At 38.6% G+C, this 25,983-nt stretch overlaps 1 protein-coding gene and 1 pseudogene across 2 annotated transcripts in view; both read right to left on the bottom strand.

The window, feature by feature from the left end:
* Nucleotides 1-20,954: 20,954 nt before the first annotated feature.
* LOC108305169 lies at nucleotides 20,955-23,361 on the bottom strand (annotated as a pseudogene). The gene is made up of 2 exons (XR_001825594.2): nucleotides 23,146-23,361; nucleotides 20,955-22,141 (listed from the first exon to the last, which is right to left on the bottom strand). The product of XR_001825594.2 is annotated as a thioredoxin domain-containing protein 15-like (transcript).
* A 778-nt stretch (nucleotides 23,362-24,139) lies between these two features.
* The window catches only part of LOC108305168, a 5,103-nt gene continuing 3,259 nt past the window's right edge, over nucleotides 24,140-25,983 (bottom strand). The window contains exon 2 of the mRNA XM_017529728.2: nucleotides 24,140-25,725. Coding sequence (XP_017385217.2) covers nucleotides 24,616-25,725 — 1,110 coding nt within the window. The 3' untranslated portion in view covers nucleotides 24,140-24,615. The remainder of the gene's footprint in view (nucleotides 25,726-25,983) is intronic.

The following is a 25,983-nucleotide window of genomic DNA, read 5'->3' as shown; positions in this document are numbered from 1 at the left end:
GTATAAACATACATACATCTTTAGTTGAGAGCATTCTAGTTTTTTCCTTCTAGTTCTTTTGAACTGTACTTTGCAGTATTAATGATAGTCACTCTACTATACTATTGAACACTAGACCTTATTCCTTCTATCTGACTGTAATTTTGTATACATTAACCAACCTCTCTTCATCCCCTCATCCTTCCTAGCCTTTGGTAACCATGAGTCGGCCCGCTACCTCCATGAGTTCCACCTTCTTAGATCCCACATATCAGTGAACCATGTAGATTTTGTCTTTTTGTGCATGGCTTACTTCACTTATAATGATCTCTGGTTTCATCCATGTTGCTGTAAATGACAGATCTTCATTCTTTTTATGGCCGAATAGTATTCCATTGTGTATGTATTCCACATTTCCTTTATACTTAAGTGTATGGACACTTCGCTTGGTTCCATATCTTGCCTCTCATGAATAGTTCTGCAATAGACATGGGAGTACAGATATTTCTTTGATAGATGGATTTCCTTTCTTTAGAATATATACACAGCAATGGAATTTCTGGATCATATGGTCGTTCTATGTTTAGCTTTTTGAGGAGCGTCCATACTGTCTTATGGTGGCTGTACTAATTTACACTTTTTCCAACAACAGTGAATGAGTGTTCTGCTCCCCTTTCTCTATACCCTAACGAAGTGCTTTTACATAAATTATCTCATTCTGATTTTTCTTTCTAAATTACACAAATCACTTTCAATAGGAAGGGTAGATTTTATTGTGCATAATTTACAGATCGTAGAGCCGATATTCAGAGATATTATTTAAAGCCACCGTGAGCTCCAGCCCTAACATATGAAGGTTCATTTCAATTCCCTTGAAGTGCTTTCTTTCGCCGTGATATTGCAGGTGCTTATCTTCTACTGTGATGGAGTGTCAGGCAATAGAATGGAAAAGGAAGTTAGACTTCTGGCTAGAAAAGGTTAGCCATAGTCTTGAGAATGGGCTTTTTCTCCACCTGTCTTAAAGATGAACATAGTAGAGCAGAACTTACTTGGAGTCAGAGTTTGATTCTTAATCCAGCTCTGCAACTTGCTAGCTGTGTGATCTTTGCAAGTTACTTACTGTCTCTAATTCCTAGTTTCACCTTCTATAAAATAGAAAAATTTTGAAGAATTGTGACAATTTGAGATGTGCATATAATGTTCTTGGCTTATGGTGGATAACCAAGACCAAGGTTTTTCTGATTATTAACACCTCACACTTGCTGTCTCCATTTTGGGGACAAGGAAAGCTCAAATAAGCTAGTTCAAGCTGTACATACAAATGTTTACACACAGTTGGCTTGGGGTTAAAAACACAAAACTGATCTAATTCTAATAAGCAATAATTTCCCTATTAACAAACAGCTTATTGATTAAGTTGAATTTGGGTTTTCCAAACAGGGGTAAAGTCTCATTTCATTGGGTTCTCACACCTGGCTGTCTAAGACACTCATCTGGAGGGTTCATCTGGGGGACTGGAAAACAAACGAAGCAAGAAGCGTGATGTCAAGAAGCGTGAAGGATCTCATCACAGTTTTACCCTAATTGCAAGGTAACAAATTGTTCTACCAAAATTTCATGGGCACTGGCAGAACACATGAGTCTCCTGAGTCAGAGACAAAGGATTTCATTGTTCACAACAAAGCTAGCAGCATAAGCTTCATGTTCATGTCAGTTTCTCTTGGCCCTCAAGTTCAGAGGCAACATGGAATAACCTAGGTAGATGCTGCACATATAGTGTTACAGAGGAGAAACCTTGAATTTAGGAAACCCCAATAGTTTATTAATGGACTGCAAGCAAATTTGCCCTTCCTTTTTGCAGAGAGAGTCGTCATGTTTATTTTACTAAGCAACAAACAAACCTGTCTTTGGCTCTGGAGGGAGACATCTTCTAAGGCTGTTGGCTATACAAACATATTTAGGAACATAGTCAAGAACAAAGGGAGTCCAGCCTCTGTTTCTAAGATATGCAGAAACAAGACCTATAGAGAATTGTCTCATTGCAAATGAAATACACATTCTTTGTTGATATAATAATATCCACTAAAACCCTACTGTATATTAAGCACTGTTTGTTTTGCAACAGCTCAGTGACAAAAGTCAATACGTTGCTATATTAGTCTATTGTCGTACTGCTATGAAGAAATACCTGAGAGTGGATAATTTATAAAGAAAAAGCTATTTAATGGGCTCACAGTTCCATGTGGCTTCGGAGGCCTCACAATCATGGCAGAAGGCAAAGGAGAAGCAAAGGCATGTCTTACGTGGTAGCAGGCAAGAGCACGTGTGCAGGGGAACTGCCTTTTATAAAACCATTGGATTTCATGAGACTTATTCACTATCATGAGAACAGCATGGGAAACCCCCCTACCCGCACCCCGCACCGTGGTCCAATTACCTCCCACCAGGTTCCTCCCACGATATCTGGGGATTATGGGAGCTACAGTTCAAGGTGAGATTTGGGTGGGGACACAGCCAAACCATATTAATTGCCTAGAATCAAGAGTTCTTTGATAAAGTCCTCCTTTGAGAATACTGATGACCTTTACTAGATTGAGCTCACTTTCTACTACTGGTAAACTTCCCAGATTTATTGTTTTTAAAGGTTTTTCCCTTCCCAACTTTTAAAAGTATTTGCCATTTAGGACTTAAGACACAGCTGATGCTTTTCATGACTTAGCACTTTGCCCATCTCTGTTTGACAGATAAAGAAACTTCTGCCCAAGCGTTAAGGCAACCTAACCAGGGTTACATGGGTGTAGACTGTTTTCAATCTCAACAACAACAAAAAAAGCAAAATGTGTCTTTGATGCAGCTTTGCCTTCTTGAAATACTTGGAGAGGAGAGGAATGAGTACAAGTGGAATGGGGAAGTGAGAAGCGGGAACAGAAAACTGAGAAAAAATTCTCTTCACATTTTATAGTCACCATTTAAGCTGCTATCCACAGTGTGTTTAGGGAAAGCTGTAAAATAATTAATAGTGCATAGGAGGAAGATTTGTATTTCAATTGTCTACATTTAAGAAACACTTTGCATATCTGTTCAAGGCTTCCAATCATGGTCTTGAATATGTATGAGGGAGGAGGAGACAAAGTAGGCCCAGAGGCTAGAGAAAGCAATTAGAGGGCCTCAGACAGGGCACATCAATCGCTATAGAATCCCAGGCCTGACCTTGTTGCCAAGCTCCAGAAGTCCAAGTCTGGTTATCGCTATTTTCTCACTGAGAATGAAGTCCTCTTTGTGGCTTCTTCTGTGATTTACCCATGATTGCATCAGAACGGTGCCCATAATTTTCCTTTATAATTGGCTTGCATGGGCCACATGCAATAAAGGTTATTGGACTCTAACCAGTCACTTCATAAACTTTCAGATGCACTAATTAGGCTTATATGTGCCACGATCCTATAAGGAGAGAAAACCAATAACTTTCAGCCAAACTTATCTGAATTCTCAGGGCCTGGCGAACTCTGCTTTGTTAGAACAAAAATTAGCTTTCATCTTTCAAGCGCAGCTATGAATTAATAATGAAGACCCTGAGGGTTTTGAGTACTTCATATTTTTTACCCCTGTAGCTAAGAAGGTAAATAGAATAGGCACTATTATCTCCAATTTTATGCACGAGGCAGCTGATGGCAGTTTAAATGACTTCCCAGAAGCCACGTAGCTAATTGCTGGTAAAACTGAAACTAGAAACAAAGTTCTTCCACTAGATGGCGGTGCTCACTAAGCTAGAGGCTTGGGCGGCACTGCCAACTGTCTAATGCTTGATTCTCAGCACAGAAGCCTGAAACGTTTTTGTTTTCCTCCCCCGCCCCCTTAAATAACTAAAAGAAAAAAGCTACATTATATGTTCTAGGATTTTCCATAACTTCTCTCCATTCCACTATAATTTAATGTAGTTAGTCCCATAGTGCAGATCTGAACAGGGTGTTTCTGGAATAAGCTGCTCTTTTTATAGAGGATGGGTGTTTTGGAGGCAGTATTTATAAAGTAAATTTCTGAAGATTGGATTATATTTTGTACTTTAATTTACATGATTAAAATGGATATGGGCATCAAGAAAAGAAATCCTACGTCTCCTACAAAACATGAACTTACAGAAACAAAGATAAGGACTTAAAATAATACTGTTGAAAGAAAATCATACCATTTGGATACAGTCTAGATAACAAGAATCACTCAGAATAAATCACAAGGAAAAATACTGTCTTGAAATTTCATTCCCACTGATTTGCAGACATACAGGGAACAATATAATAGTATGTAAAATTCTAGCTTCTCTGTGTTCAGTTAATATGCTCATTCTCTTCTAAATATTCTTTAGAAGCAACCCTGTTAAGTTTATAAGTATAGAAAACTGAGCCATGCGCTAGGTTTAATCTATGTTACTGTGCTGCCTCCTCTTTGTTGACAGTGTGCATAATAAGCATTTCTGTCCTGGTACTATTGAGACTTACTTTTCAAAATAACCATGGGTTTTCTATTTAATAGACTTATTTTTTAGAGTAGTTTGAGGTTTACAAAAAAATTACACAGAAAGTGAGCTTTTCTACCCTTCTTCCCCAAGTTTCCTTATTGTTAACATCTTACATTTATGTTATACATTTGTATTAGTCAGTTCTCATGCTGCTAATAAAGACATAATCTAGACTGGGTAATTTATAAAGAAAAAGGGGTTTAATGTACTCACAGTTCCACATGGCTGGGGAGACCTCATAGTCATGGTAGAAGGCAAAAGAGAAGCAAAGACACATCAAACATGGTGGCAGTCAAGAGAATGTGTGCAGGGGAACTGACCTTTATAAAACCATCAGGTCTTGTGAGACTTATTCACTGTCACAAGGACAGCCCAGGAAAACCCACTCCCAGGATTCAGTTACATCGCACTGCACATGTGAAGATGATGGGAGCTGCAATTCAAGATGAGATTTGGGTGGGGACACAGCCAAACCTTGTCATTATTTGTTAAATTAATGAAACAGTATTGATGCACATTATTGTTAACTAAAGTTGATAGTTTACTTAGGGTTTACTCTTTGTGTGGTACAGTTCTATGTATAGTGTTGTATATCCACCATTATAGCATCATACAGAATAGTTTCACTGTCCTAAAGATTCCCTGGGCCCCATCAAGAGAACACTTTCCTCCTTCTCCCAACCCCCAGCTCTTGGGAATCACTGACCTTTTTGTTGGTTCTATAGTTTTGCCTTTTTTTGAATATTGTATAATTGGGATCATAGAATAGTTAGCCTTTTTGGACTGGCTTCTTTCACTCAGCAATATGTGTAAGATTCCTCCGTGTCTTTTCATGTCTGCTAGCTCATATTTAAAAATTGCTGAATAATACTCCATTGCATGAATGTACCATAGTTTATCAAGTCACTTAGTGAGGGACATCTTAGTTGCTTCTAATTTTTGGCACCTATGAAGAAAGCTACCATAACTATTATGTGGACATAAGTTTTCAACTCATTTTGATAAATATTTAGGAGCATGATTACTTGATAGTATGGTAAGAGAATATTTAGTTTTATAAGAAACTGCCGAACTGTCAAAGTGACTATGATCTTGCATTCCTAACAGCAATGAATGAGAGTTCCCGTTGTTCCATATCCTCACTAGCATTTGGTTTAGTATTTAGCACTGGATCTTAGTCATTCTGTTAGGTATGTAGAGGTATCTCATTGTTGTGTTCTGTAATTCCCTAATGACACAAGATGTTGAACATCTTTGCAAATGCTCATTTGCCTTCTGTATGTGTTCTTTGGTGAAGTGTCTGTACAGGTCTTCTGCCCAATTTTAAATTATTTGTTTTCTTATTGCTGAGCTTTAAGAGTTTATATTTGGGGTACATGTCCTTTAATAGATATATCTTTACAAATATTTTCTCCCAGTCTATGGCCTGTCTTTTAATTCTCTTTAAAGGACTTGTTTTGTAAGATCTATTTTAAAGCTAATGAGAACGTTTGACTCATTTGACACACGAAGATATCTCTTCCTATGACCTCTTCATTTGTAAGAAACCTCTGGATTTCAAGTCAGGCTCTGCTTCAAGATAAAGAAAGACTGTTTCCTCTCTCAGCATCAATTTTCTTATATGTAAATACAATAACTTGAGTTGAGTTATTTCTAAGATTGCTTGTAGCTGAATATTGTATGATTCTATCTGACTACAGGTTATGAGCAGACAAGGGTTTTTCTACAGCTGATGTTCTCTGCAAGAGTGTTATTACTGGGAATCTTTCTAATTCTCCACATATACTGATGTCAAAAATGAAGATTTCATTATTCCTTGGATTGGATACTATTTAATCCTATCTTAAAATGTTTATAATTTTGTGTAAAGAACTTATGCTGTCCTAGAAAGCAAAATTCACAGACACACAAGCAATGAAATAGAAACTGACTTGGTAAGGCTGGAGAAAGCAGAGTTAAGGGTGATTAGAAACTCTGGAGTATTCAAGAAGGCTGTTCTAGAAAGTGTGGTGGAAGTCAGCCTTGAAGATAATACTTAACATTTAGTTTTGGAAGGAAAAAATGAGGCATTTTTTTTCTGTCCTTCACATCAAGAAATTTGGGGTTAGGCTAACACTTACAACTACACGTGGAATAAACAGAGACTTTGGACTTGGAAATCCAAAAATGAGAGACCAAGTCATGGAGAGAAGAAAGATCCATCAGTGTCTTTAGAGTATTTAAAAAAAAATTTTAGTTGGCTTTGAATATCTTCCAGGATTTGGAGTTAGCTTGACTTTGGAGCTTGCTTTCTGTTTTTCCCTTTGCCTTTGAGGATCCTGTCCCCAACTCGTGCTTCATCACCTGATCCCAGTGCCATCTCCTCCATCAAACCTTGCTAACTCCATCTCAGTAGAAAGAGTGATTATTTCCCTGAGATCCTAATCTATGTTGTCTGTGCTTGCCTGTTTCTCCAAAATCTGATCCTACGCATTCCTCCCTGTACTAAGCTCTTGTCCACAATCAAGCTCACCCTTTTCTTAGGGCTTTTTGATAGGTCTTACAGACTTATAGAACTCTGCCTACAGAGTTCCTCAGATAATTTTTTGTCATTAAAATCTCAACCATCTGGGCACAGTGTCTCATGCCTGTAATCTCAGCACTTTGGGAGGCCGAGATGGGCATATCACCTGAACTCAGAAGTTGGAAACCAGCCTGGCCAAATAGTGAAACCCTGTCTCTACTAAAAATACAAAAAGCGCAGTGTGGTGGCAGATTCCTGTAATCCCAGCTACTTGGGAGGCTGAGGCAGGAGAATCACTTGACCCTGGAGACAGAGGTTGCAGTTAGCTGAAACTGCACCATTGCACTCCAGCCTGGGTGACAAGAGTGAAANAAAAAAAAAAAAAAAAAAAAAAAAAAAAAAAAAAAAAAAAAAAAAAAAAAAAAACACACACACAAAACAAAATAACAAACAAAAAACACGTCAACCAAAATCTATACCTTCAATGAAGCTTTTCCTGACTCCTCACACTAATGTAGACTCTGTTATCTTTTCTTGCTCCCACGATTTCACCCCACCTCCTTTTCTGACTTCTGTTAGAATGACTGAGATGCTACAATTTCCTTTTTACTTCTGTTGGTTTGAAAGTGATCTATATGATTTTTATTCTTCTGGTGGTTTCTCTTACATTTTAAATATGTATCCTTAGTCTAAGAAAGGTTAAAATTAATTAATATCTTTCTCCTCTGAAATGCACTCCAAAATTTAGTTATCATTATCTTTTTCTTCTAAATCCTCAATACATATTTACACTTCTTAATGTATTTACTAGCTTCTTTGCTTATTGCTTCCTGCATTCTACATCTTCCTCTTGGGCTTAATTTCCTTCTTGTGAAAGCACATCTCTTATACAGTTATTTCATTAAGGATTTGTATGTTGTTAACACTTCCAACTTTTATATTTCTGAAAATGTTTTTGTTTTGCACTTTGGTTTTGAATTTAGTTTGAAGTTAGTTGCCTGTTGAAATCTCTTCTGACAGTTATTTCCATGATACTTTGAAGATGTTAGTCCTTTGTCTTCTGACATATATTTTTGCTTGTAAAAATATAGGTCATCAATATAATTATCATTTCTTTAGGAAATTTCTTTCTGGTAGCAGTTGGAATTTATTATGTTCTGAAGCTTCGTTGGGACATACCTATGATTGTTTCATTTTATTTGTCTTTCTTAGGACTCATTGTGCTTCTTATATATCAGAATTCATACCTTCAACTGATTTTGACATCGATGTTTATTATTTTACCTTCTTCTGCTTACATTGTAGCTCATTTATTTTTATTCTATTCTAGTATCTTAAATGGAAGTTATAATCATTAATTTGAGAGCTTTTTGGTGCTATAATTTTTTTTCTCAGTGCTATTCTAGTTACATCCCACATTTGATATGTTGCTTTCTCATTTTTATTTAATTCAGAATACTTTCTAATTTTCCTTTATTTCTTCTTTAATCCATGGGTTAATAAGAAGTGTATTTCCATTACAGTTAGGGGAAATATTTTTATTTTTATTGTTGGTTTTTGAGAAATTTGATTGTGATGTGCCTTGTTAATTTTTTCTCATGTTCTTGTGCTTTGGATTTGTTGAGCTTCTTGGATCTGTAGGTTTTTAGTTTTTCATCAAGTTATGCCTTCAACTAGTTTTGTGTCCCTGTCCCCAAAGTCTTCAATTATACCTGTATTTGGTTCCTTGAAATTGTACCAGAAGTTACTGATGCTCTTTTTATCATTTTAATATTATTTTTTCTTTGTGTTTTTTCTTTTGGATAGTTTCTTTATGTCTTCCAGCTCATGAATCTTTTCACCTGCTATATCTAATCTGCCACTAGATACATTCTATGTATTTTTTCTTCTCAGACATTGTGATTTTCAACTTTAGAAGTGTTGGGGGTCTTTTTTTCATATCATCCCTATGTCTAATTAAGTTTTTGTGGATATCTGGAATATGGGTTTTTATTTAATGTTAGTGCCTGAGTCTTTTATTATTTGTTTTCTGTTTGTTCATTCTGCTTTTTGTTCCTCTGTCTTTTCTTGCTTTCTTTTGAGTTGCTTAAACTTTGTTTTAGAATTCTATTTTCATTTATATCTAGTGTTTTACATATATTGTTATTTTTATTATTTTTTTTAGAGACAAGGTCTTTTTCTGTTAACCAGACCAGAGTGCAGTTACATGATCATAGCTCACTGCAACCTCTAACTCTTGGGCTTAAGCAATCCTCCTGCCTCAGTCTCCCGGGTAGCTGGGACTACAGGCACGCACCACCATCTCTGGCTAATTTTTAAACTCTTTTGTAGAGACACGGCCTCATTATATTGCCCATGCTGGTCTCTTAACTCTTGGTCTCAGCGATCCTCCCACCTTGGCCTCACAAAGTGCTGGGATTATAGGCATGAGCCACCATGCCTACACTGTTTTTTTTTTCTTGTTGTTTGCTTGTTTGTTTGTTTGTTTTTGAGACAGAGTCTCGCTCTGTTGCCCAGGCTGGAGTGCAGTGGTGCGATCTCGGCTCACTGCACCCTTGGTCTCCTGGGTTCAAGTAATTCTACTACCTTAGCCTCCCAAATAGCTGGGATTACAGGTGTCTGCCACCACACCCAGCTAATTTTTGCATTTTTAGTAGAGACGGGGTTTCACCACATTGGCCAGGCTGGTTTTGAACTCCAGACCTCAGGTGATGGACCCTCCTTGACCTCCCAAAGTGCTGGGATTACAAGCATGAACCACTGCACCTGGCCAGCACACTGTTTTTTAATATATGATGGTGTAGGGTTTTTTTAGTGGTTACTCAAATATACATATGAAATGTAACCCAGTCTATCTGTATCCTGTATGCATTTTACTACTTTGAATGATTAGGAAAATCTTTATTTTAAAACATAAATGTTTTTCTCTTTTCTATGCACATTGAGCACAACATTAGATGATGTTATAATTTTAGCTTCATTTATCAAATGTAATCTAAAAAAATTACACATATTTTTTTCCCATTTCATTGTTCTTTTTTCCTTAAGTTTAAGGAAAAACTTCTATTATCATTTTCTATCTTTCTACAGACCATCCTTTGGTAACTTTTTATGGGTAGGCTTGAAGGAAAAAAATTCTGTTAGTCTTTTTTTCTTCTGCATATGACTTTGTTTCCCTCTTCATTACTGAGGGATGTGTTCAGTAGCTATAGCTCAGTGTTGACAGTTCTTTTCTTTCAGCACTTAAAAAATGTTGTGGCGCTTTTGTGCCACTTCCTTCTGTATTCCATGGTTTCAAGATGAGAAATCTGCTGTCATTTGAATAGTTTTTGTCCTCTATAGGTTAGACTAACTTTAAAAAAAAAAGTCTTTAGTTTTCAGAAGCGTATCTCGGTGTATATTTCTTTAGCTTTATTCTGGTTGGGGTTCTCTTGTCTTCTGAAATTAGGTTTATCCTTTGACCAAATTTGTTTTATTTTTCAGCCATTATTTGTTTGAATATTTTTTCAGCTCCATACATTTCCACTTCTTTTGTAACTCAAATGTTATGTTAGATTTTTTATTATTTTCTCACCAGTCTCTGAAGCTATCTTCCTTTTTTTGTTTTGTGTTGTTTTTCAGTCTCTTTTCTCTATGTTGTTTATGTTGGGTAACTTTTATTGATCTGTCTTTAAGTTCACGGAGTTTTTTCCTCTATTGCCTCCAGTCTACTTTTTAGCCTGTCCAGTGAGTTTTAAGTTTTGGTTATTATGTTTTTCATTTCTATATTTTTTATTTGGTTCTTAAATATCTGCTTTTTCCTTGTTAAGAATTTTAACTTTCCATTTGTTTCAAGAGTGTCCATAATTGCTATTAGTAATTGAAGAAAGTTTATGATGGATTCTTATACACCGTGGAATATTATGCAGCCATCAAAACGATGAGTTCGTGTCCTTTGTAGGGACATGGATGAACCTGGAAACCATCATTCTCAGCAAACTGACTCGAGAGCAGAAAATCAAACACCGCATGTTTTCACTCATAGGCGGGTGTTGAACAATGAGATCACATGGACACAGGGAGGGGAGCACTACACACTGGGGTCTGTTGGGGGGAAATAGGGGAGGGACAGCGGGGGTTGGGGAGTTGGGGAGAGATAGCCTGGGGAGAAATGCCAGATATAGGTGATGGGGAGAAAGGCAGCAAATCACACTGCCACATGTGTACCTATGCAACAATCTTGTATGTTCTTCACATGTACCCCAAAACCTAAAATGCAATAAAAAAAATTAATTACAAGCATGCATAAAAAAAAAAAAAAAGTTTTTCAGATAATTCCAACATCTGAGTCCTCTCAGTATTGGGATCTATTGACTCTCTTTTCTAATGGATTTTTGATAGTCCTAGTTCTTGGTGTTAATGAATTTCAATTGTGTCCTGGACATTTTTGGTATATTGTTACGAGACTCTGGATTTATTTACTCCTTTTTTGTCAGGAAGTCACCCTACTTAGATATAGTACATAGGTTCAGGATGGGAAGTGACTGTTTAGTTCCCTCCTAGGCCAAGTTGACATGACTCTGGCAAAAGAGAAATGATTACTCACTTGCCTCATTGCAAATAAGTGGGTAGAAGTTAAGCTTTTTATTGGGCCCTACTGATAACTTCCTAGAGAAGGCAAATTAATAACTTGTACCTCTTTGTTACTGCTGCATGAAAATAAAAGCCCAGTTCCCTACTTATACATGCCAGCACCACTTTGGTGGGAGAACTGGAGTGCCACCACCTTCTTCCACTGGGTGGGAGTTGGATGATCTACCTGCTAGGTAGGCCCTATTGAAGTCACAGTGGGGAGGCAGTGTGAATGTTTTTCCATTGGTGTTTGGCCGAAGTAGTGTGAGTATTATAAAAAAGGTTTTTCTGTTTTGTTAGACTAACTTTTTTCTAGGCTTCTCTAGCACCCTCTCTGAGCTGTATGGAAGAAAAAAAGAAAACCCAGGGAACTCACTATCATGTGCTTTCTCAATTTCCTGTAACTTTTCCACCTTTCAGAATCTTCCTATCATTGCTTTTTGTACTGTGTCATGGTTTTCTAGTTGCTGTAATGACCATACTAATGTTTTTATTCACTAATTGTAATAATTGTTTTGATGAGTTATTTTCAATTGGTTTATTTTTCTCCTCATTAGGGGATGTATTTTCTGGATTCTGTGATTGAATGTCAGACTTTGTGGGTTTTATTATTATTATTTTCTTGAACGCTGAGACTTTTGTATTTTTTTTCTTTATTTTTAGAAAGACAGTAACTACCTTTAAAAAAAATTTATTTTTAGTTTTTGGGTACATGTGCAGGATGTGCAGGTTTGTTACATAGATAAAAGTGTGCCATGGTGGTTTGCTGCATAGATCATCCCATCACCTAGGTATTAAGCCCAGCATGCATTAGCTATTCTTCCTAATGCTCTCTCTCCCCCTACCCCACCCCCTAACAGGCTCTATTGTGTGTTGTTTCCCTCCCTGTGTCCATGTTGTTTCCCTCCCTGTATCTCTCATTGTTCAGTCTCCACTTATAAGTGAAAACATGTGGTGTTTATTTTCTGTTCCTTCATTAGTTTGCTGAGGATAATGGCCTCAAGCTTCATCCATGTCCCTGCAAAGGACTCGATCTCATTATTTTTATGGCTGCATAATATTCCATGGTGTATATGTACCAAATTTTCTCTATCTAGTCTATCATTGATGGGCATTTGGGTTGATTCCATGTCTCTGCTATTGTGAATAGTACTGCAATGAACATATGTGTGCATGTATATTTGTAATGGAATGATTTGTATTCTTTTGGGTATATACCCAGTAATGGGATTGCTGGGTCAAATGATATTCTTCATTCTAGTAATTAATCACATAAAAATATCTAAAGACAAAACCACATGGATATCTCAATAGACGCAGAAAAAACTTTTGATAAAATTCAACATCTTTTCATGTTAAAAACTCTCAATAAGCTAGGTATTGAAGGAACATACTTCAAAATAATAAGAGCCATTTATGACACACCCACAGCCAATATCAAACTGAATAGGCAAAAGCTGGAAGCATTCTGTTTGAAAACTGGCACCAGACAAGGATGCCCAGTCTCACCACTTCTATTCAACATAGTATTGGAAGTTCAGGCCAGGGCAATCAGGAAAGAGAAAGAAATAAAGAGTATTCAAATAGGAAGGGAGAAAGTCAAATTGTCTTTATTTGCAGATGACATAATCCTATATCTAGAAAACCTCATTGTCTCAGATTAAAAGCTTCTTAAGCTGATAAGCAACTTTAGCAAAGCATTAGGATACAAAATCAATGTGCAGAACTAACAAGCGTTCCCATACACAAACTACAGGCAAGCAGAGCGCCAAATCATGAATGAACTGCCATTCACAATTGCTACAAAGAGAATAAATTACCTAGTAATACAGCTAACTAGAGAAGTGAAGGATCTCTTCAAGGAGAATTACATACCATTGTTCAAGGAAACCAGAGAGGACACAAACAAAAGGAAAAATATTCCATGTTCATGGATAGGAAGAATCAATTACCATGACAATGACTATACAGCCCAAAGTAATTTATAGATTCAGTGGTATTCCCGTTAAACTACCATTTACCTTCTTCACAGAATTAGAAAAAAAACTATTTTAAAGTTCATATGAAACCAAAAGAGAATCTATATGGCCAAGACAATCCTAAGCAAAAAGAACAAAGCTGGAGGCATCACACTATGCAACTTCGAACTATACTATAAGTCTACAATAACCAAAACAACATTATACAAAAATGCATAGACTAATGGAACAGAATAGAGAACTCAGAAATAAGATTACATATCGACAACCATCTGATCATTGACAAACCTGACAAAAACAAGCAATGGAGAAAGGATATCCTATTTAATAAATGGTGCTGGGATAACTGGCTATCCATTTGCAGAAAATTGAAACTGACCCTTCCTTAAGCCTTATATAAAAATTAACACAAGATGGATAAGACTTAAATGTAAAACTCAAACCTATAAAAACCCTAGAAGAAAATCTAGGCAATACTATTCAGGACATAGGTACAGGCAAATTTTCATGATGAAGTTGCCAAAATCAATGCAATAAAAGCAAACATTGAGAAATAGGATCTAATTAAACTAAAGAGCTTCTGCACAGCAAAAGAAACTATCATCAGAGTGAACAGGCAACCTACAGAGTGGAAGGAATTTTTGCAATCTATCCATCTGACAAAGGTTTAATATCTAGAATCTACAAGGAACTCAAACAAATTTACAATAAAAAACCAAACGATCCCATTAAAAAGTGGGCAAAGGACATTTGCAGACACTTCTAAAAAGAAGACATTCATGCAGCCAACAAATATATGAGAAAAAGCTCAACATCACTGATCATTACAGAAATGCAAATCAAAACCACAATGAGGTACCATGTCACACCAGTCAGATTGACCATTATTAAAAAGTCAAGAAACAATAGTTGCTGACAAAGTTGCAGAGAAATAGGAATGCTTTTACACTGGTGGTGGGAATGTGAATTTATTCAACCACTGTGAAAGACGGTGTGGCGATTCCTCAAAAATCTAGAAACAAAAATACCATTTAACTCAAAGATCTAGAATCAGGATTTTTGTATTCTTATACATACTTTTGAACTCTGTTTTAGTTTTTGGTAATGGCTTTTAAGATTTGTTAGGTTGGACCAGAACAGCATTCTTGTCCAGAGCTAATTATTCCCCATGAATGGAGAAAGGCTCTTATACGTATTCTCCTTATCATCTTAAGAATTATAAGGTTTTCCAGTCTGGCAGATGAGAACAGGTACTGTTCCTAGCCAAATAAGACCACTGGGCACTATTTCCTCTAATCTTCTCAGATTGCATTTTCTCTAGCCTCGACTTGTTTCCTCACATTCATTCTTACATGATGAATACTCAAAGGAGTCTTACTACAGGTATTCATGATTTTCTTTCTGTGCAGCTTTGTCTTCTTTGGAACTCTGTCTTGTGGACTCTAGCTGCCTTGGTTTTTCCCAGATTCTCAGCTTCATCTGTTCAACTCAAGGAGTTCACCAGCTTCCATTCAGGCTCCATTTCTCTGCACTGAACAGTCTCATGTATCAAGCTGAGACAATCCCATTTTTAAACTCTCGGATCTCTCAGATATCACTCTCATTCACTGTTTGGTGTCCATTCTCTTGAAAACTGTGTTTTATTTATTTTATATTTATTGCCCTGGTAAAAATTGTTCCATAGGGAGAATAATTCTGGTTCTTGTTACTCTGTCTTGGCCAGAACAGAAATCCATGAATATTCATGAAAGGGGGATAAAAAGAATAAGAAAATGCAGCTTTGCATAGAGGTGTGAGGAAATGAGAAAAGCCTATGTTCAGGTAAAGCTAGAGGAGTTCATGATAATCTGCAAAAATACTTTTTACAAAACAGCCACAATGTATTTTTCTTCCACACTTGGCGTCACCCCAGAATTATTATTTAATGCCAATAATGAGAGGACCTTAAAATACGCAGCTAAGACAACTGTACAATGTCTGTTTTTAGCTTTCTTCATGGGACAATGGAATGAAACGAATCCTTTTCACAAATTTCCATCAAACCTTACCTCTTTTCCAAGGACAAAGTCAATTGCTTCTGGAATCTTTCTGAAGCTGAACTTCCTTCCACCTTCATACAGTGTTCCATGCAGCCAAATCTCAGAATGATTGATTTTACTTTCAGAGACCTAGACAATGTTATAATTGGAAGGATTTTTAAAGATCAAAAATCTCTCATTTTACATATGGAAACAGGAAACTCAGGTGTGGAGAGAATTGATCTATGTAGACCTTGGTGTTAGATACAATACAATGAAATCACCAGAGAAGATACTGCTATTCATGTATCATAGATTTGGATACAGATTATAGGCATCAGATTTGCAGACATCAAATAATTTACTTCATGTTAAGTGAAGAAATAGAGCTGGGGTCATTTGGATACAAAATGTGTGCATGTGGATTTGCATACATCTAGCCCTTCCTTGAAAAAGAAGCTCCTATTTTTTTGTCCTGGAGCTAGAACTCCTTTTGTAGTAGCCCTGGAAAAAATTTATGAAAAGTCAAAAAACTCTCTGATTCAGAAGATTCTGAGGAAAGTTGATGTCATAATATTATGATGTAGAAGCCAGAGTGTGAGCATCTCATCCTAGCTGAAACAGAAATTAGGAACAAGGTTAATATAAGAAAGAGGAAAACCTCTTCTCCCATGGAAACTTTTCAAAATTCCGTTCCAGTTTCAACCACTCAGCGTGCTTGCTATCTTATGTGAACTGAACTCAGGGATAGTTGCACTGGGAGGTTCTTTATTAACAGTGGGAGAGTGGGGCTTTTCTAGACTTTTTGGCACAATTACAGGCACTTAAGGCTTCCTTCTCATGTCCAATATCTATAGCCTTGGCATATATCAAAATGCATAAATGATTTATAATATATCAACTGGGTTGAAGAGTGGCAGAGATGAGAGCAAAACATTCAAAAGGAGGGAAATTGCAGGTTATAGGTAGGTATCTCTGTTTAATAGAATAAAAAAAAATTGGCAGAACATAACAAAAACTACTAATTAAACTGGCTTTGATTCCAGATCCCTGATGTTTGATCAGACACCTAAGAATTCTCCTAATTCCCACTACAGCCACCTCATTTAATATTTTACCCTGTTCAGGGTAATCTCATTAAAGCAAATAGTTTGGAAAAAAAAAAAACCCAGAAAACAACAAAGATAATTTTTGAATAATGAAATGATCTCTAAGTGTCAATTCCATTGGTTCATGGATTCAAAGGTTCAATATTACTTTTGGTACTATCTCAAATAACTAAATTATTAAGATAGCTTCTTAGGTTTCTTGTAACTAACTAGACGTATATTGACCAGGAGATTTAATCATTGACTCCCTATATGCCTGATTCTATGTTAGGCACATACTAAGGGTTTGGGCCATTTTGTGGTTGATACAAATGTCATAGAATGAGGGGTTCTTATTTGTCACATAAGAAGACTGTTCCAAACAACTGATGTCGTCTTTTTAGGTTGGTGATATTTGAGCTGTGATGCCTATGTAGAGTGCAAAGTGAGACGCAGAGCTTTCATAAGTCTGACATATGTTTGCTCTGACAGCTCTGACATAAACCAGCTGTACGTCCTTGGAGTGCCTGAGGCTTCATGTACCCATTTAGAGAGGAATACCAGCTTATTTCTTTAAACGATGTATATATATCTTATCAAGTAATGTATGCAACTATTTTAAGAAGTAAAATCGTTTCAAAATCTGCCCCCAATTTCTCTCACCAGAAGCAAACATGACTATTAGTTTCTTTCCTTGCTTTAATATTTTCTTTCTAAATAATAAGTGTGGCAAACTATATTTTTCAATAAGATCACCATCTCATGTGCTCTTCTTGCAATGTAACACTGATGCTCCTCCCACTGAGATGTGGTATCTGTGTTTCTTCTCCCTGAATCAAGGTGGGAGTGTGACTATGGTGAAGTAACACTTTGTGACTTCAATGACCAGGTCATAAGAACTGGTTCAGCTTCCACATGAGCCTCCTGGGGCAATTGCCTTCGGAGTCCTGATCTACCATGTAAGAAGTCTGAGGCTGCCAGGCTATACAGTAATTCACAGAGTGTAGAGAAGCCAGAGGTAGGTTCTTCAGCCAGCCATCCCAGTTGAGGCCCTGGCCAGCTGGCAGAACCAGTTCCATACATGTGAGATAATAATAAAATCATGACTATTGTACTAAATTGATGAATTTGGGAATAATTGGTTTTATATTAATAAATAACTGAAACACTAATGTACATTGCTATCTTCTATTTCATTAATTTTAGATGTACTCTATAGTGTATTTTTTAATGGTACTTGACCATAAAACTCTCTTATGCCATCAACTCTTTTGCTTCCTCTCTCTTTACTTCTGATATAATTTTATATTATAAATTTTTGTTAATCATTGCATTTGCATCCTATGTCTATAGTGTACTTTGTTCCTTTTCATATTCTTGTATATCTTAAGTGATTAATTAGTGATTTCTTTGATTTTTAATCTGGTTACTTTTCTTTGTACTAAATTGTTTTTCTCTCATTTCAATAGTCTTCAGTACAATTTTTTACCCACATAATTATAGAAGGTAATCTAGCAATTTCATTGTTGTGGTTTTTTTGTTTGTTTGTTTTTTTGTTTTTTTTTGCCTGGAGTCATCCCACCTGGAAACTTCCCTTTTCCTTTTATTTTGGCCTGTTGTTTTCTAGGGAGTTATTTCCAGCTGTCATCCTGAGACTTTTTGCTGTCATTTTGGAAATGTCTTTGATGCTTAGCAAGTTTGGATTCCCTGTTTCTCGGATTTCATGCTTTCTTTTTACTTGGTTTCATCTTTTATTTTGGTGGAACATATCTTTCCTGTTAAAAAAATATATACACCACAGCAGAAAGCCTGACAATAATAGCCCTGAATAAGCCTGTCCCTGCAGTCCAGGTTGGAATAGTATATAAAAATTTTGGGGAGTTTGCATATCTGAAAATATCTTTTTAGAACTTGACACTTGAAAAATTAAAGTTTCTTCACAGCAACTTTGCCTACGTTTGAATGGTAATTTTCAGCTTTTGGGCAATGCTGTGAACTGCTAGAAGTAGGTGCATGCATTTCTGGGAACAAGCTTAACTTGTATATGGGAAGTTAAAAAAAAAAAAAAAATTAAAAAAAAAAAAAAAAAAAAGTGACTGGCCCCTAATACAGAGCCTGCAAAAAGTACAAGTTCTTTCCAGACTAGGGGCAGGGTATAAATATATTTGTAAGAATTGTAAGTGAAATAAAATTGCAGAAACCGGAGAAATTCAAACCCTCATACATTGCTGGTGGGTATGCAAAATGATTCAGCCACTGTGAAAAACAATTTGACAGTTTCTGAAAAAGTAAATCATAAAAATACCATATGACCCAGAAATTTTACCCATGGATATATTGAAGAGAATTGCAAACAGATTCTAACTGAAAGATATTCTAATAAATATTATATAGAAATATTTATGTCTGCACTATTGACAATACAACCCATGTTCATCAATAAACAAATGGATAAATAACATGTGGTATATCCATACAATGGAATATTATTTAACTACAAAAGAGAATGAAATACGACCTGCTACAATGTAAATGAACCTTGAAGACAGTTATCTAAGTAAAAGAAGCCACACACAGAAGGCTACATGTGGTATGATTCTATTTGTATGAAATATATAGACTACGTAAATTCATAGGAACAGAAAGCAAATTGGTGGTTGCCACGGATGGGGAAAGGAGGAAGTGGGGAATGAGTGACTGCTTAATGGGTATGGAGTTTTAGTGTGATGAAATGATTGGAACTAGATGGAGGTGGTGATGGCAGAGCATTATGAATGTACTAAATTCTACTGAATTATTCACTTTAAAATGGTTTATGCTATATAAATTTCACAAGCTTAACTCAAACAAGTGAAGTAGAAAGAGGAGTGACCGGCTCTAATAATAAGCCTATAAGAAGTATTACTAATTTGTAGGCTGGCAAAGAAAGCAAAAAAATACATTTGTAAGAATTGTGTGTAAGAGAGAGAAAAAGTGAGCGTCGGCTTGTATACATATGAAATGTCTATTTTGACTTTTTAGAAAATTGCTTTCCTTACGTAATGCTTTTAGATAGTATAATGTTTTGGATATGAGAACATTCAGATGAGCTCTGGCTAGATAAGTTGTTTCTGAGCCACACGTATATATTTTATGATAATGATCTAAAAATTTGTGATCAAATGAGAATACAGAGAAGACAGGTATTTAAAAATATCAAGTACATGTTCAAGAATTTCTGCCTCTAAAGTTATATTTGCCAAATAATTTTCTTTAAAAAAAATCTATAATAAAAAAATTAAAAAAGAGATAAACAAATGACAAGGTGAATAAGAACCTCATCTTAGAGGGCCTCCCTTTGGCCAGCCTGATGCATCTCTGCCTCACTGAGTGCATTTATGTGCACAAGAGTGAGTGCTGCTCTTCTAGAAACATGTGATGAGTGCTTGCTGAGAAACCCAGCCCAGCCAGCAGCAGAGTTGTTATTAAGCTGTAGCCCTAGAGCCTCCCAGTTTTATTTTATTGTTTCTGGGATGCAAGTGCTATGCAGTTCTTCGGCAACTCTCTTTCCGAGCAATTAAGTCCCCCATCTCAGAAGCCACAGAAAGGAAGTAAATAAGAAGGGGGAGGATGCAGCTTGGTGGGGGCTTCCAGGTTATTTATTACTTTAATAAATCTGGGCTCCTCCCAGCCCGCCTCAGACTCCTGTTTCTGTCAAGCTCCCGAGGACAAACGATCGCTTAATCGTAGGGTTTGTGGGCCAACGTGGGCGCCAAGCATGGTTTATTGTGCAGGAAAGGCTGTTAAGTAAGACGTGATAGTGCCCTGGCCAATAAGTCATTAAGCAGAAATTAAAAGCAGAAAACTTCCCAGTACCTTCTATCTAACTTGTACTAACCTCTTAAAGGCAGAGTTGGTTGTGTTTGGAGCTGAGGATAAAAGGTAGGCCGAGGGAGAAGGTTCTGGTTTTTTTTTTTTTTTTTTTTTTTAAGGCATTTGATGCTTTTTTTTTCTTTTTTTTGCTTCTTGAGTGGTCACACTAACCAATTCTAGTTACATACTTTCCTGCTATGGACTCTGGAAAAAACAGTTGCAAAGAAACAGAAAACTAACCTTCTTAAACATATATAAGGAATCAAGGGTTTCTTAAAACTATAATCTGGGAGTCCTATTTTTGCCTTCTGTATAGTAAGCATGTCATTCTACTCACTATTATACCAAAATACGTCTTCACCTTTCAAACTGAATTATGTTCATGAAGTAAAAACAAGAATTGTGCACTCTATTGAATATTTTTGCGTTTGCTTATTGCAATATTAGTTAAAACACCAGTTTATAATTTTTTTATACTTTCAGTAGTTAAATGCATGATTCTTTTAATTGGACTGAAGTTTCAAGTCAACAGTTCACTGGAGAAAATGTATGAAACTGTAGCACTAATTTCTGAAACGAAGGATTGAGGTTCCTCTTTCCAACTTCTTTCAGTCCATCACTACTCCACATGTTCCTGCTCTTGTCCTGGAATTAGCCACTGAATACTCTCAGTTCGAATGGCAGCATACATAATAAAACTAATTAAAAAGAATAAGGAAAATATAAGCAACCAGTCCACACTTTTTATCAAAGTGCTGGGAAGAGGGCCTATTTGGTCGGCTTGAGTTACCACCACAATCTTCTTGGCTTCTATACCTGTCTGATTATAAATAAGATTTTCAGTGTTTCCAATGTTCGATCTGTATGATTAAATCTAGCCGTTGGTTTAGCTCCTTGAAATAACAAAATATTAGGAATGGTTACAGTGCCATACCTGGTAGAAAGGCTGTGACATATTTAAAATTTTCAGAGTGAAATTTTCTAATCCCGTAATGTTTCTCTACTCACAGTTCACTTTTGGGGATTTCAGACTTTCAGTGCTATTGTAGTCTTCTGTCTGGGCTGTGTAGGATTCCGCCACTTCTGGCTCAGTGTAATTCTCCTCTTCTCTATCAGGGAAGTGTGCTCCAGCACTATCTGGAGAGAAAAGGCTCTCTCGGAGGTTGCACTTTGAGTCCTCCTGGGAGGTTGCACTTTGAGTCCTCCGCTCCTCCAGTGCTACAGGTGCTGCCACTAGGCTCTGAACTCACTTTGTCCTCAGCTTCCCCAGGAATCGCAGACAGCAACACCCTGTGATCGCCTTGGGTATCCAGCCCTGGCACCACATCAGCCTTTTCTGCTGCCCTGTCCTGGTCCATCCAGTCATGTGGGAACTCCTCCTCACCCAGGTACACAGCCCCTACCTGGAGATGGTGAGCTGGCTGCTCCTCCGGCCATAAGTGACCACTTTCCTTTACAACCTTGGCGCCGCAGACAGGAAGCCCCAGCACCCACAGCAGTACTTGGAGCCACATGACGCGGAGCCGCTTGACGTAGAGCGGTAGTTGACCAGCAGGCGGGACCACCGCCCAGGCCGAAAGGCAACTGGCACAGGGCTACAGCGAGTGGTGCTGCCAGCCCAAGGAAGGCTGGGAGAGGAGATCGTGGGAGCGTGGGAGCGTGGGAGCGTGGGCGCGTCCCCGTGCCGCCGTCTTAACACCTGGCAGCTGCGGCAAGCGCCATCTTGGAGTCCCAGGGAGAAGGTTCTGTCCGCGAAGGAGGAGAGTAGAAGAGGCTGGCTTTAGAATCATCCTGTGTCCTGCACTCGTGAGGGCGTAGCCCCTAGCCCGTTCAATCCGACAACAGCTGCGGTGTCTGAGGATGGTAGGCTGCCAAACTCCTGGCAACAGGTTTTCATTTGTTATCTTACTTGAATTTATTATTTTTTTAAGTTCTGAGGTATATGTGTTATACTGGAGCGAGCATAGAAAGTCAACACCAAGACAAAAGTATGCCAAATTGCAGGGTCTTTATTGCCAGTGGCCACAGAGGACTCACGTCTGTCCAACCCATGGCCCCCTGAAAGGAGGGTGTCAAGACCTTTTATGCCCGTAAACCACATCAGGGGTGAGGGTGAAGGGTGGGGGTGGGGCTGAGGGGCTTCAGACATTCCAAGGGCCAGTGGATTCTGTAAATCACCTCCTGGGTGGAGATGAGGGTGAGGGGCTCCGGACTTTCTGAGGGCCAGGGGACTTTGGACATTCTGATTGTTACTTAAGTGGTTCACAGAAGTCAAGATAAGTGTTAGTTTACACATTGTCTGGGTAGGGTGGAAATTACAGACCGTAGTTACTTATTGCAAGTCGCAGGGGCCAAGATGGCATGGGTTTGGACTGCTTGCCTGTCACATTAGGATTACAGAGAGCAGTTTCAATGGAAGCCGAGGTATGGTCGAGGTATGCAGTTTATAGAGAGATTACCATGTCACATTCTCCCCTTGTTTTATTTACAGGAATTAAATAATTCCTCCAACAGTTCAGTATTGTTTGTTTGTTCTAAGGGCCCATATTTAGACATTAATTTCATTAATTTTATGGAGTCTACCCTAGATTTTATGAACCTGAGCAGTTGGTTTAGGAAGCAGGGGCCGAACATAAGTCCCAGTAGGAGTAGGACCAGAGGTCCTACCAGGCCCGTAAGGAGGGAATTGAGCCAAGGGCACCAGGAAAACATTTTTGATACCAACTTTCTGAAGCCTCTCGAAGTTGTTTTCTGGTTTTGAGATTCTGTCTGACCAGGGAGAGGCTCTCTCGGATGAGGCCTGACCTATTGGCATCGAAGCAACATTGTTCATTAAGGGTGGCACATAACCTCCCTTGTTAAAAATAACAAATCTAGTCCTCGCCGGTTTTGGAGATCCATTTCAGCCAAAGACTCAACCTGATCAGTGAGTTGGGAAATGGAGTTTTCCAAGTGGCTTAACAAGTGGCTTAAATCAGTATCTATGTGCTGCGAGAGAGTTTTAAAATTTTGGGCCCCAATTATAAGAGCTGATATTCCAACCTGGGTGGAGCCAGCAATACCTAATCTAACCAGTAGAGGGATGACGATAGGGACTCACTTCCATCAGGCAGTAATAATATCTGATGAGGCCAGGAGGTTAAGTTCCTGTTGGCCATCTTAAATGTTGACTCTAGGGAGGATGTGTACTGGGGTGCAGAGTATGGGAGCAGAGCTGCTGAACTGGTATGTGAAAATGCAGTTGGTGAGGCCAAAAGTGCAGGCTAACCAAATGGTATCTGGGGCCTGAGAGTAAAGGTTTTTACCATTAAAGATTACATTGTGGGAGACATTACAATAGTGTCCATAGGGAGAACCTGTAAGGGTGAAATTTGGGGAGTGGTAGCAGTGCCCAGACTCTTCTATGTCTCCCAGGGTTAAATGGAGTGTGGATTGGGAGCATGAAGAATTGGACATGTTGGCAGGTAATTGAGAAGCCAATCAGGTATAAAACGGTGGTTGAGGGTTTAGACAGAGCCAACAGTCTTTTCCTAAATCTGTGTTAGATTTGTTGACGAGGTGGTGAGCCAAGCACAACAAGGTTAACTTTATGCGGGGCTGGTCCAAAAGTAAAGCCTGATATTGAACTATGCAGGCATTTGACATCCATTTTCCTGGAGCTCCACGGAGTAGTGACTCCACCGCGTGGGGTGCCACTAAATTTAACTCCTGCCCCAAGGTTAGTTCATCCACCTCCTTGATTAACAGGGCTGTAGCTGCCACTGACCTCAGACAAGCTGGCCACTCAGAGGCTATGGGATCAAGCCTTTTTGAAAGGTAGGCCGGGACCATGGTCCCAATGTCTGGGTGAGCACCCCCTTAGCAACTCCCTGTTTTTCATGCACAAACAACAAGAAGGGTTTAGAGATGTCTGGCAAGGCCAAGGCTGGGGCTGTAGTCAGGGCAGTCTTGAGCTTGTCAAAAGTCCGTTGTTCTATCTCTGTCCATGTAGAGGGCTGATTTCCTCCAGTGCAGGCATACAGGGGCTTCGCTTTCTTGGTGAATCCCAAAATCCGTAGCCTGCAGTACCCTACTGCCCCAAGGAATTCTCTTGGTGTTTCTTGGGGGGGGTGGGTATTTGCAGCACCCCTAGGACTCGGCTGGGTGCTAGTGCCCAGTTGCCCTTCTCTATGATATAGCCCTGGTAGGTAACTTTCCTTTGGCAGAGTTGGGCCATTTTAGCTGAGACCCGGTAATCCAAAGTCTGTAGGGTCTTTAGTAATGACTGGGTGGTCTCTTTACAGGCCTCCTGGGTTTTTGTAGCCAGGAGTAAGTCATCCACGTATTGGAGTAGGGTACACTTGGGGGACTCAGCTCGGAAGGCAGCAAGGTCTTTGCTAAGTGCCTCATCAAACAGAGTAGGGGAGTTTTTGAACCCCTGAGGCAGTCTTGTCCAAGTGAGTTGCCCCGAGACCCCAGTATTGGGGTCAGTCCATTCAAAAGCAAATATGGGCTGGCTAACAGGGGCCAGTGGGATGCAAAAGAATGCATCCTTGAGATCCAAGACAGTGTAATGGTGGTGTTCTGGTCCCCAGAGATTTAGGAGGGTGTACGGATTTGGAACTGTAGGGTGGACAGTTTCCACTCGTTTGTTTACCTCCCTTAAGTCCTGTACAGGCCGATAGTCCTTTGTGCCTGGTTTTAAGACGGGGAGCAAGGAGGTATTCCAGGGGGACTTACCCCATCTGGCTTCCTGACTCATGGGATATTGTTGTACCTGGACTGGAGTTGCTGTTGCCAATAGCTGGACCATGACTGGGGTATGGCAACTCGCCAAGCCTGGGGAATTTGTCTCAGTCCATACTCCCGGTACATTTTCTTGGAACTGGTGGAAAAGGTCTGATGTCTGTGGTTGATCTGCCTCTGAGGATAAAGCTTCCTGCAAGAGATACTCGTCTGACAAAGAACAGGTGATGAGAATTTGCTGAGATGGCCCTGATGTCAAGGGATGAGGAATTGAGAGGCAAGCCTGGCTCTCACAGAAAGAAATATTTGCTAGAAGTTTGTGAAGTAAGTCCTGTCCTAGGAGTGCGTACAGACACTCTGGAATGACTAAGAAGGAGTGGGTGACGGTGCCGTTCCCCGGATCAACAAGTCGGTTGGTGGTCCAAGGGCTTGTTGTGGTTTTCCCTGTGGCCCCCTGGATAATTGTTTTTTACAGGATAGTGGTCCCAGAGGCTAAGGACCGAGTGGGCCACCCCAGTGTTGACTAAGAAACTGACAGGTTTGTCCCCAACTCTTAAAGTGACCCTGGGCTCCTGGGGGCTTAGTAAATAAGAGCCCCGGCCGAATCAATCCTGACCTTCTAAATTGAGGATAGCCCTCGATGGCTTTTCCTAAGTGGTCACTGGTCTTTTTCTCTCGGGGCACTCATTTTTTATAATTTTTTTTTTTTTTT

This window comes from Cebus imitator, unplaced genomic scaffold (assembly GCF_001604975.1).
Source record: "Cebus imitator isolate Cc_AM_T3 unplaced genomic scaffold, Cebus_imitator-1.0 Scaffold60, whole genome shotgun sequence".
In the NCBI taxonomy this organism is placed as follows: Eukaryota; Metazoa; Chordata; class Mammalia; order Primates; family Cebidae; genus Cebus; species Cebus imitator.
This window is presented reverse-complemented; position numbering and strand designations above follow the sequence as displayed.